This window comes from Lycium ferocissimum, chromosome 2 (assembly GCF_029784015.1).
Source record: "Lycium ferocissimum isolate CSIRO_LF1 chromosome 2, AGI_CSIRO_Lferr_CH_V1, whole genome shotgun sequence".
NCBI lineage: Eukaryota > Viridiplantae > Streptophyta > Magnoliopsida > Solanales > Solanaceae > Lycium > Lycium ferocissimum.
This window is the reverse complement of record NC_081343.1, coordinates 10,616,343-10,628,610: the sequence shown is the minus strand read 5'-3', so window position 1 is coordinate 10,628,610 and position 12,268 is coordinate 10,616,343. Positions and strand designations below refer to the sequence as shown.

Here is a 12,268-nt window from a genome sequence, read left to right as displayed (position 1 = left end):
TTAACCTGTACCCCAACTTCGTTCCCAAACCGTATTTCTCAATTATTCAAATCGTTGTTTCAAGCCGCGATTTCTCCATTGATTTTTGCTACAATATCGTAAAAGGTACAAATCTTAATTCAACTCAATTTAACGATTTTATGGAGTTTAGATGGTTAATATTTGAAAAAGATCATCTTCTACGACCTCGATTATTAAGAAACGAGATGACATACAAATTTCGTATTGAACATTACGCACTATAAAATTATTGACAAAATAGAATCGATTGGATTTAATGCTTTGTTCGATTTTAACTACTTTATACCTTAATTAAATTAGTATACAATGCTTATTTACTTGAAATTGTAATTATAGTAAATTCAATTTAAATCGGTCAATGCTTATCGATTTAAACTTGAATTAAGGTAAACTGTGTGCAAATTTAGAACAAGTATGCCGGAGGAGGCAAAAGTTCAATTTACAAAAGAGTAGATTATGCCGTTAACGGCAATGTTTTGAACCAATTTCATAACAAGTATGCCGGAGAAGGCAAAAGTTCGTGGTTTATGTAGAAGTATAAATTAGTCCGATTCGCATTATCATCAAAAAACAAAAATTCATTATGCCGGAGGAGAGGCAAAAGTTCAATTTACAAAAGAGTAGAGTATGCCGTTAACGCAATGTTTTGAACCAATTTCATAAAAAGTATGCCGGAGAAGGCAAAAGTCGGGTTTATGTAGAAGTATAAATCGGTCCATGAGTCAATCCTCTAATTGGAATAAGCTGTTGCGTGTGCATTTGATTTTATTTGGATGAAGGTAGAGGAGGTTTTCATTTTTTTAATTTTTTTTAACCAAAAACAATTCCGCATTATCATCAAGAAAACAAAAATTCATTATGCGGAGGAGGCAAAAGTTCAATTTACAAAAGAGTAGAGTATGCCGTTAACGGCAATGTTTTGAACCAATTTCATAAAAAGTATGCCGGAGAAGGCAAAAGTTCTCGTTTATGTAGAAGTATAAATCAGTCCAGTTGAGTCAATCCTCTAATTGGAATAAACTGTTATGTGCATTTGATTTTATTTGGATGAAGGTAGAGGAGGTTTTCATTTTTTTAATTTTTTTTAACCAAAAACAATTATCGCATTATCATCAAGAAACAAAAATTCATTATGCCGGAGGAGGCAAAAGTTCAATTTACAAAAGAGTAGATTATGCCGTTAACGGCAATGTTTTGAACCAATTTCATAACAAGTATGCCGGAGAAGGCAAAAGTTCTGGTTTATGTAGAAGTATAAATTAGTCCAATTCATCGCATTATCATCAAGAAACAAAAATTCATTATGCCGGAGGAGGCAAAAGTTCAATTTACAAAAGAGTAGATTATGCCGTTAACGGCAATGTTTTGAACCAATTTCATAAAAAGTATGCCGGAGAAGGCAAAAGTTCGTTTATGTAGAAGTATAAATCAGTCCAATTGAGTCAATCCTCTAATTGGAATAATCACAAGGCATTTGATTTTATTTGGATGAAGGTAGAGGAGGTTTTCTTTTTTTTAATTTTTTTTAACCAAAAACAATTACTGCATTATCATCAGCAAAACAAAAAGTGCTTATGTCGAAGGAGGCAAAAGTTCAATTTACAGGAGTAGAGTATGCCGTTAACGGCATTGTTCTGAACCACCTTAATAACAAGTATGCCGGAGACGGCAAAAGTGCAATTTACAAAGTAGTAGAGCATGCGTTCATCGGCAAAGTTCGAACAAACTTCGAACAAGTATGCCATAAAAGGCAACATAAAATCCTAACTTCATAAGTACCAAACTACCATCATCAGTTCTAATTTCACGTGTACCCATTCCAAATTGCCCCATCGTCAACTTGGCCAGTGTGCTGGAATAACCTCTGCCTTACAAATCGTAATTCTCTTCACAGATCATCATTTTCTCTACTTAGAGCACCGTAAAGAGCCCTCATAAAATCTATATCTCTTTTGATCAGCAATTTCATGAGTAATTTGCAAATTTGCAATATTAGGATGGATTTGGTTATGAGGATGGGCATGTTCATGTGCTTGCCCGTGGCCACCATTAACATGTACAATATGTTGGTTTTGGTTCATTTTGTATGTGATTATATCTGGTTTTCAGAAGTAAAGTGTTTTTTTTTTTTTTCCTCTTCAAAGTTGTGTTGGTTTATATAGAAGTATAAATTAGTCCATTTTAAATTGGAATAACTGTTGCATGGATTTGATTTAAATTGGATAAAGACAGAGGAGGTTTTTCATTTTCATGAAAATAATTGTTGCAATTTCATTGGAATAAGCATTGCGAAAATGCTTATTCCGTTTTTGAAGAATGCTGGTAGCGGCAGAACTTTTGTTTACAAAATGGTAGAGTATGCCGTTTCAGGCATACTTCATGACATTACATACAAAAGCCTGCTGGGAAGGGCAGAACTCAAATTTTCAAAACTAACAACTTAAATACATTTCATTTTGGTTTTTTCTCAAGTGAATCTCTCTTTATGCAGGAAGTTTAACAAAAAAAATGACACCAAGATGCATCTACGTAGCCTTCAACGGCAAATGGGACGCCGCCTACAATTATGTTAATCATGAAACCAAGCTAATACTTGTCAATGATGGTGTAAATTTTCAACAATTCACTCAAAGATATTTGCGGGGCATACACAACATACTCGGCAAAAAGAGGCCAACATATGGTTTGACACCGGTGAGAAAACATCCAAAGGGATGCGTGTAAAAAACGACATTGATCTTCACACTTGCCCGTACCGCTCAACAACAATGACAACTTCGTAAATTCCCGTTTCATATTAGAGTTCAATTCAAATTGATGCGGAGAACCACCCATTACAAGAACAACATAATGACTCTATCCTAATGACAAGGACAAACCATAGAGGAAATTGACAAACAACTTTGCATTGCTTATGAAGAAGACATGTCCGAAATTGGCTTGGATGATGAACAACACAAACTCTATTGGACATAACCTTGGGATTCCACATGAGCGAGAGCGAGATAGTAACTCCTAACCATACACCTCGGCAGCCTACAATGGCAATCGCCAAACATTGAGCAAGTTGTAAACAATGACCTTTCTCAGCATCCAACTTCAATGAATTCACTTACTCCGAGCATGACAGTTGAAGAGGCAGAAACACAGCCATGCAACAAAAGAAAGACACTCAAGAGGAAGAGGATACAAAATGATACACAAATTTTGACACCTAGTGCATCGATTGATCAAATAGAAGTTGGCATTTTATTCAAAGACAAAGATACCGTGAAAAAGTGCATGAATAACATTGCAATTACTCGTCATCAACAAGACAAGGTAGAAAAGTCATGCACGCAACGGTATTACATCGATGTGTTGAACCAACCTCGCATTTGGCGTTTCCACAGTTCAAGGTTCGAGGATCGAACTTTTCAAAGTAGTTAACTTTGAAAAGAGACATAGTTGTTCAATAAATTTCATCACCCTCGACATGAGGAATGCAACTTCAAAAGTCATAGCGGAATACATTACGTACCTAGTACGCCATACACTACAAGAGATAACACCCAAATTTGTCATTGAAGAAATGAGAAGCAGATATGGCTTGCACATTGGTTACCACAAAGCATGGCGTTCCCTCCAACACGCTTATAATGTCATAAGAGGAACCCCAGAAAATAACTACACACTTCTACCGCAATATCTTCACATGATGAAATTAAGAAATCCCGGGACGATTGCTAACATCAAATGGACGCCGCCGACAATAAGTTTAAGTATGCTTTTTTCGCTTATGGAGCATCAATTGAGGGTTGGAAACACCTGCAGACCAAGTAATAATGGTGGATGCAACCTTCTTGAAATCAAAATACCGCGGTGTGCTCATGATAGCGTAGCAAAAGATGGAAACAACAAGATATTTCCACTAGCATTTGGTATTGCGACTCGAGAATAATGAATCCTACTGGTGGTTCTTCGTACACGTGAAAAAGGTGTTTGGCACGCGCAAAGACCTATCAATTCTTTCCGATCGCCACGCATCAATTGCAACCGCAATCAAAGAATCGTATCCAGATACCAAAGCATGGAATATGCATCTACCACATGGAGAAGAACTTGCAAAAATATTTCCCATCCGAAGCGATCCTATCACTTTGTTCTACAATGCAAAGAACTACCTACAAACAGCAGAGTTTCGTACCTATATGTCACGGATACAACAAATCGACCCAAAAGCTGCAGAATACATAGAAGAAGAACCACCGAGAAAGATGGGCACGTTCATTCCACACCAACAAAGGCGTTACAACATGCTCACAACGAACAATGTCGAGACAATGAATTTCGTATCGAGGAAAGCAAGGGAGTTGCCAATAATGGCATGTATTGATTACATCCGAGAACAAGCCGCAAAATTGGTTTTACCGAGAGAAAATTGGATGCAACAGACCGTCCCATGACTCGACATGTTGGGTCGAAAAGATTCTGCTTGAAAAGATAAGTAGAGGCTTCACAATGAAAGTAAGTACATTTTCCCAACATACACTTCAATATTAGTTTGGTGAGCAATGCATAGTTTAATTTTAACCAAACAAAAAAGTTATCATGTATAAAGGAAGAACTATGACCCCATTTTTATACTTCATTCTGCCGGAAGGGGCACATTCTTATTTTAACTAGCATGGAATTATGCCGGTAAGGGCATAATTATGACACTGTTTTTATACTCACAATGAAAGTAAGTAGATTTTACCAACATACACCTCAAATCTTAGTTTTATGAGAAATGTATAGTTTAAAATCAAACAAACACAAAAGTTATGCTTGACAAAGGAACAACTAAGACCCTATTTTATAAATAGTTCGCGGAAGGGCGTACTCTTATTTTCACCGCAGACAGAAGTATGCGGAAAGGGCATAACTCTCACATAATCCGAAAATTGCCCGAAAAAATATCACTCATTTATATTATCAATTTCCACAGTAGAAAACATAACTCCCGTCAAATTTGTTGTGAAAGATGAAGGATATCAATACAATGTAGACCGAAGAATATGACTTGTGAGTGCTTGGAGTTCCAAACCGACGAGTTACCGTGCACACATGCCATGGCGTTATAGATAAAAGAAGTTTGCCAAAATCTACATACCGTGCGGATCGGTTCAAGAAACAAGCACCGCCAAGAGACATACAAAGGTGAAATACTATCGGTTGGAAATCAAGACTCATGGATTATTCCACAAAACATTATGGATATTAAAATAATGCCGCCCGATGTTAAAATAAGACCGGAAGAAAACAAACAAAAAGGTATCGCCCAAGAAGAGAATCGACAAAGTACACATACAGATGTGGTAGATGCAAGTTCTTTGGACACACTAGGGCAACCTGTAACCACAGTCCAGCTCTCAATCCATTTTCAAGACGATACAGGAAGAGGAAATTGTCATCCTAACATCACACTCTTATACATGGTTTATATGAATTTATCTTATGATTCTTGATGCATAATGCGCACTCTGCCTGAAAGAAATGGCAAAACTTTGGTAGTACTAAGACTGAGACTTCAAGCATCAATCACACATTTATTCTTTCGTCCATTCTTTCTTTTATTATTTTCTTTTACTAAGTTGTTATCTTCTTGTTGTTGATAATAAAAAACTATATAAGAGAAAGAGATAAATGTCCCTACATGAAATCTACAATTCTCTACCATAAAACATTGAGGAAAAAGAAAAAAAAAATCATCAAATTTAATTATCCAGCTTTTATAATTTATGCCTCCGTGGTGTAGGTGTATAACGCTTTTTGCCGGGGAAACAAAATTGGTATCTCAAATACTACATCCCGGTAAGTTTAATAGATGTATGCCTTGGGACATAACAATATTATTCTCTCTCGTTGTTTTCATGTTTCAAATTTATGCCGGAACCGGCGGGTCTTCCGCTTAAAAATAAATAAGTATGCCGTTAGCGGCATACTTATGGGCTTTGTTGCTTATAAAACATTTTAAAATGCTGGAAAATTGGATAAAACATTCGGCACAATACAATTAACACTAAGTTTCACTCTTTCTTTTATTATTTTCTTTTATTAAGTTGTTATCTTCTTTTGTCTTTGTTGTCGATTGTGGCAAGTTCTCTCGAACTTAATTTTCGCCCGAAAGGGCGGAACTTCTATTAATAAAATGACAAAGTATGCCGACCCCGCAAACTCTTATAACATAACCATCATAAAGTTGTGATGCAAATGGCATAACTTTTGTTTTCAACAAAATAACAAAGATTACGTCACAAATAATCCCCAATAAATGCATTTTGTCCGGTCAATAACTTCAAAGGGTTTGTCTTTGTTCGGTTTTGGCAACTTTTTCGAAATTAAATTATGCCGTAATGGGCGTAACTTCTATTTATAAAATGAGAAACTATGCCGACCCCGGCAAAATTCTATTACAAAACCACCATGAAGTTGTGATGGAAAGGGCATAACTTGGATTTTCAACAAAATAACAACTTTTATGAACAGATAAGTTGAGATTAAAAATTAACACCATCAAATTACAAAGGGGATTAAAGTTGAAATTTATAACACAAACAAACTATGCAAACTTAATTTATGCCGGAATGGGCGGAACTTCTATTCATAAAATGACAAAGTATGCCGACCCCGGCAAACTCCTATTACATAACCACCATAAATTTGGTTTTCAACAAAAAAACAACTTCCCGTCACAACATAATCCCCAATAAATGCATTTTGTCTGGTCAAATAACTTCAAATGGTTTGTCTTTGTTGCTGGTTATGGCAAGTTTTCTTAACTTAATTTCTGCCGGAATGGGCGGAACTTCTATTTACATAACGAGAAACTATGCCGACCCCGGCAAACTTCTATTATATAACAACCATGAAGTTGTGATGGAAACGGTATAACTTGGATTTTCAACAAAATAGCAGCTTTTATGAACAGAGAGAAGTTGAGATTAAAAATGAACACCATCAAATTACAAAGGTGGTTAAAGTTGAAATTTATAACACAAAACAAACTGTACTTTCAGTTGCATTTACAAAAAACACAAGGGCGCACCAAAAAAAACAAAATTACATAGTGCAAAAATAACTAAGACAAACTATTTTTTCCTTTCTTCAGATCTTGCTCAACTAAAACTATCTATTTTTTTGCTTTCTTCACGATATTGCTCTCTTTTTCATGTCATATTCACACTCCATATCGTTATGCTCATGATAATCATTTCCACCGTATCCGGTGGCGTGTCATAACCCTTTTTCAGCTTATCTTTCCCATGACAAACCAAATTGATTGACCACTCTTTCATGTAGTCCATCAAACCGTAACCATCCCAATCAGCAGGATTTTCACCACTAATCAGCATATCAGCAAACTTGATCAAAAACCGACCACAATTATAATCTCTGAAAGTCATAAAAGAGAGATGTTTTAGAACAACAGAAAACCAAAAACAATAAACAAAAATAAAAATCAACAAAAAACAATGGAAAAAGCTAAAAAAGATAAGAATGAAACGTACGATCCTTGCTTTGGACAGGCAGCCCAGGTATATGTCAGATTACTGAAGTTATTGTATGATGGCCTGAATAATTGAAAATCATTGACCTCCAACAACTTAGGAATCATACCACAGTAGGCCTCGAGAATGCGAACCAAATGATCATCATTATGATTGAGTGAGTTATAAACTACCAATTTACGCTCATCAATCATAAAAACAAAGCAAGTACATAGTGAGAAATTGCTTTAGGATCATCGGATCCCGGGCGAATAGGAATTAATACCCGTCGACATTCTCCCACGATATACCACATTTTCCTCTTTGCCCATACACAATATTACTCAACAAAAATGCATCATCACTGCCACCAGCATACCAGTGGTAATTAACCGGGTCTTGGTAGTATCTATTGATGTCAAATTGCACAAGCTGATCAAACATCATATCTACGGTTGTGTACTTAACAGCATTGGCAGCTGGAGGATGATACATCATTTTCTTCCTCAAATAATACAGCATCACATCAATATGCTGTGTTAAGGAAAAAAAAAATTTAGCGATTCAAAAAATAAAAAAAAAAAAAAAAAGCAAGAAGCAATAACAAATAGAAAAATAAGAAAAAAAAAAAAGTAAAAGACAATCGCGAACCTCATCATTAAGCGCATAGACATCATGGTACAGCTCCAAATAAAACATCCTATATTTTGGCTCAACATCACCCAACTTATAAACTTCACTCAGTTGGTTCAACTTTGCAGGATACATTACCTCATCTTCTTCCCTGATTAAAGAAAAGGGAACAACAATTAGAAAAATACAAACAGAAGGTTTGCCGGAAGAGGCAAACCTTCCAGCAAGATTTGGGTTTCAAAAAGTAAAAGTATGCCGGAGTGGGCAGAAAATAACTTTTAAGAAAGCACACAATAACTAAAAACTTACCCAGTAGGTCGAAATCTACTTGCTGGAAGATTTTGAGGATTGATAAATTTTTTCCAAAAGTTCACGCCAATTTTGCTTTTGAAGTAATGGAATGGGCACATCCTTCTGTCGTTCGTTCATCCCGGCCACTTTCGTCCTTCCGTGACCCAAAAGGAAGTTCGTTTCGTCCAGAATATAGCATCCATCCGGTGCCGGGTATCACCCACTACTTTCCTTTTCCCGGCGCCTTGTCTTCAAGGAAGACAAGACTTCCGCCACTTCAACAACAAAGTTCTTCTTCAAAGAATAGGAGGGGTTTGACTAACAGTACTCTCTTTGACCGCGGAAGAAGCGACATTTACAATATCTTCAAAGGACACATATCGAAAATTGTCCTCCATTCCTTGAGAGTTCTCACCCTTTCCATCAACAACAGCGGACTCCCTTGGAGTACTGACTTGAACGGGGTCTGCATTGGCTGGTTCGCTCCTCAATGGCTCAACCGTATTAATAGGCTCGGGCAGGTCTGCATTGGCTGGTTCGCTCCTCAATGGCTCAACCGTATTAATAGGCTCGGGCAGATCTGCATTGGCTGGTTCGCTCCTCAATGGCTCAAGTGCATTAAAAGGCTCGGGCATAACCCCAATATGAGGAACAACATCGTGTTCATCACCCTTATTAGAAACTTGAGCTTCAGGTGTTTCACGTCTTATATGCTCAAGATTTTCAAGTGTTGTTTGCTCAAGATTTTGAGCCATATCTCCTTTTGGTGGAGATACAATGGATTCTTCGCAATTGGCGTCACCAAACTCGTTCAACGCCCAATTGTTTTTCCTCAACAACCTACATAAAGTAACAAATTAAGAAACACAACATATGCCGGAAGGGGCAAACCTTATGCTTGAAAAAGAAAAAAGTATGCCGGAAGCGGCAAGATTTAAGTTTCAAAAAGTAAAAGTATGCCGGAGACGGCAGAAAATAACTTTCGAAAAGAGATGAGTATGCGGAGAAGGCGTAACATGAGTTTCCGTATAAAATGTGAAAGTATGCCAGAAGGGGCAAGAGCTAAGTTCAAAAACTAAAAGTATGCCAGTGTAGGCAGAAAATATAACTTTGCGAAAAAAGATAGAATGACGGAGTAGAGAGAAAATGAGTTTGCAATAAAAGGGTTGATTATGCCAGGAGGGGCAACACTATCATTTGCATAAGCTAAACAGAAAAGAGCAAACAAAGTGTTAAAAACAACAAAGTATAGAATGTAAATTTACCAAAGCCAATTCAGCCTCAACATTTCCAGTTGCATTTCCTTCAGCTTGAGATGCAGGAGATAAATCTCGTTCGAGATGATCAGAAACCACCACATCTACATCTTGAATTTGCTCAAGATTTTCAAGCACATGTTCTTTCGGTGGAGAAACGTTGGATTCTTCACGGTTGGCATCACCAAACTGTTCACTGGCAAATTGCTCCTCCTCAACAACCTACATAAAGTAACAAATTAAGAAACACAACATATGCCGGAAGGGGCAAACCTTATGCTTGAAAAAGAAAAAAGTATGCCGGAAGCGGCAAGATTTAAGTTTCAAAAAGTAAAAGTATGCCGGAGACGGCAGAAAATAACTTTCGAAAAGAGATGAGTATGCCGGAGAAGGCAGAACATGAGTTTCCGTATAAAATGTGAAAGTATGCCAGAAGGGGCAAGAGCTAAGTTCAAAAACTAAAAGTATGCCAGTGTAGGCATAAAATATAACTTTGCGAAAAAAGATAGAATGACGGAGTAGAGAGAAAATGAGTTTGCAATAAAAGGGTTGATTATGCCGGAGAGGGCAACACTATCATTTGCATAAGCTAAACGAAAAGAGCAAACAAAGTGTTAAAAACAACAAAGTATAGAATGTAAATTTACCAAAGCCAATTCAGCCTCAACATTTCCAGTTGCATTTCCTTCAGCTTGAGATGCAGGAGATAAATCTCGTTCGGGATGATCAGAAACCACCACATCTACATCTTGAATTTGCTCAAGATTTTCAAGCACATGTTCTTTCGGTGGAGAAACGTTGGATTCTTCACGATTGGCATCACCAAACTGTTCACTGGCAAATTGCTCCTCCTCAACAACCTACATAAAGTAACAAATTAAGAAACACAACATCCATCATCGAAACAAAAATATTAAAATAAAAAATTAACAAATTCTGAAAGTGGTAAAAGATTTATGAACAAGTTTTGAAAAAATATGCCGGAAGGGGCAAACCTTATGCTTGAAAAAGGGAAAAGTATGCCGGAAAGGGCAAGATTTAAGTTTCAAAAAGTAAGAGTATGCCGGAGTCGGCAGAAAATAACTTTCCAAAAGAGACGAGTATGCTGGAGGAGGCAGAACATGAGTTTGCATATAAAATGTGAAAGTATGCCAGTGTAGGCAGAAATATAACTTTGTGAAAAAGGTAGTATGCCGGAGTAGGCAGAACATGAGTTGCAATAAAAAAGGGGATTATGCCAGGACGGGCAAAACTATCATTTGCATATCGGGAAACAAAAAAGAGCACACAAAGTGTCAACTACCAGAAAAGTGTGCCAAGCAACTTAGATTTAGAAAACAACAAAGTAAAAATGTAAAATTACCGAAGGCAATTCAGCCTCAACATTTTCGGTTGCATTTATAGATTCAACTTGTTCAACATCTGTCTCCATGGGGCATGTCACATTTGCTTGGCCTTCTCCAAAATCATCTTCAAATGCCACATTTAGAGAAGCATTTGCATCTTGTAATGTTTTGCGTAATTTTCTTCTCTTGTGTAAAAAACAAAGATTTTGCCTCCCAACTCTGTCTCATCAACGGTTCTTTCACTAGAACCGGCTTGCACATCTTCCATCTGAATTTCTTGATTACTTTCACCCTCAACATTAGACAAATCAACACCATTGCCCCCTCGTCTCTGGTGGCGTTTCATTCTCGTTCAAGATCGCAACATCTTCCTCAACATCGACCGCACCGATCTTCTTCGTTGCCCAACGGAAGATTGCTCAACATTTTTACGAGGCATGGCTTGTTTAGTTTTCCTTTTAGCAGCAGCACTTTTACGAACAGATCTTGTGCTCTTGCGCCTACCCTTTTCAACATGACGAGGAGAATCAACATGTCGACGAACATTTTCAGCATGAGAAGCAGATTGGGATTCAAAATTTAACCCTGCTTTTCGCAAAGCAGAAATCAGCTGATCCATCCGGGCCTTCTCCTTCTGTTGATTATTCAAAATCCTATCCAATTTAACATCACAAACATTTTCCAGGAACTGTAAATATAAACAAATACAGCAAAGTGTTAAACTCAAGAGAAAAAAAAAAAAAGGAACAAAACTTTTACAGGAAAAACAGAGAGGACCCGTGAGAAATACCTCAATGCGATGCTCTAGAGAAGAGCTTTCACTGGATTTGCCAGGAATATTGGCATCTTCAGATTCACTTTCATCAGCGCTTGAATTGTCCGGAGATTCATCAACCACCCCTTTACCTCGCTATTGAAATAAAATCCATACAACAATAATAATAAATAATGACATCAAAATAGAAAAAGAAAAACCACATTAAAAGTTGACACGAAAAATAAAGGGCAATAAACACCATTACCTTTCCACTCGTGTACTCTTCGGATACAAGCAATTTCTTCACCTCATTGAAATGCGGAGATTTCTTGCTGACATACGACAACATCGAGGTTCACGACAATCGCCAATAATATCAACATATTGTTTGCGATAGTCATTGAACCTAGACCAAACCCAAACACTAAAGCCAAAAACAAAACCAACAACACC

The 12,268-nt window shown here is 37.0% G+C and overlaps 1 protein-coding gene across 1 annotated transcript; it reads right to left on the bottom strand.

The window, feature by feature from the left end:
- Positions 1 to 8,752: 8,752 nt before the first annotated feature.
- On the bottom strand, positions 8,753 to 11,404 carry LOC132047412 (uncharacterized). Its single transcript, XM_059438460.1, has 6 exons — positions 11,269 to 11,404; positions 11,076 to 11,182; positions 10,360 to 10,572; positions 9,722 to 9,934; positions 9,437 to 9,531; positions 8,753 to 9,296 (listed from the first exon to the last, which is right to left on the bottom strand). The coding sequence occupies exons 1-6, from the start codon at positions 11,402 to 11,404 to the stop codon at positions 8,753 to 8,755; spliced, it is 1,308 nt and encodes a 435-aa protein (XP_059294443.1).
- Between the last annotated feature and the right edge of the window lie 864 nt (positions 11,405 to 12,268).

What these genes read in the sequence shown, in the direction of transcription:
- LOC132047412 (XM_059438460.1), bottom strand. Translation starts at nt 11,404, where the DNA reads ATGAAACGCCACCAGAGACGAGGGGGCAATGGTGTTGATTTGTCTAAT. An exon ending in TTGAGGCTGAATTGCCTTCG is followed by an intron (nt 10,573 to 11,075) that starts GTAATTTTACAT and finishes TACTTTATGTAG; the next exon opens with GTTGTTGAGGAGGAGCAATT. An exon ending in ATACTCATCTCTTTTCGAAA is followed by an intron (nt 9,297 to 9,436) that starts GTTATTTTCTGC and finishes TACTTTATGTAG; the next exon opens with GTTGTTGAGGAAAAACAATT.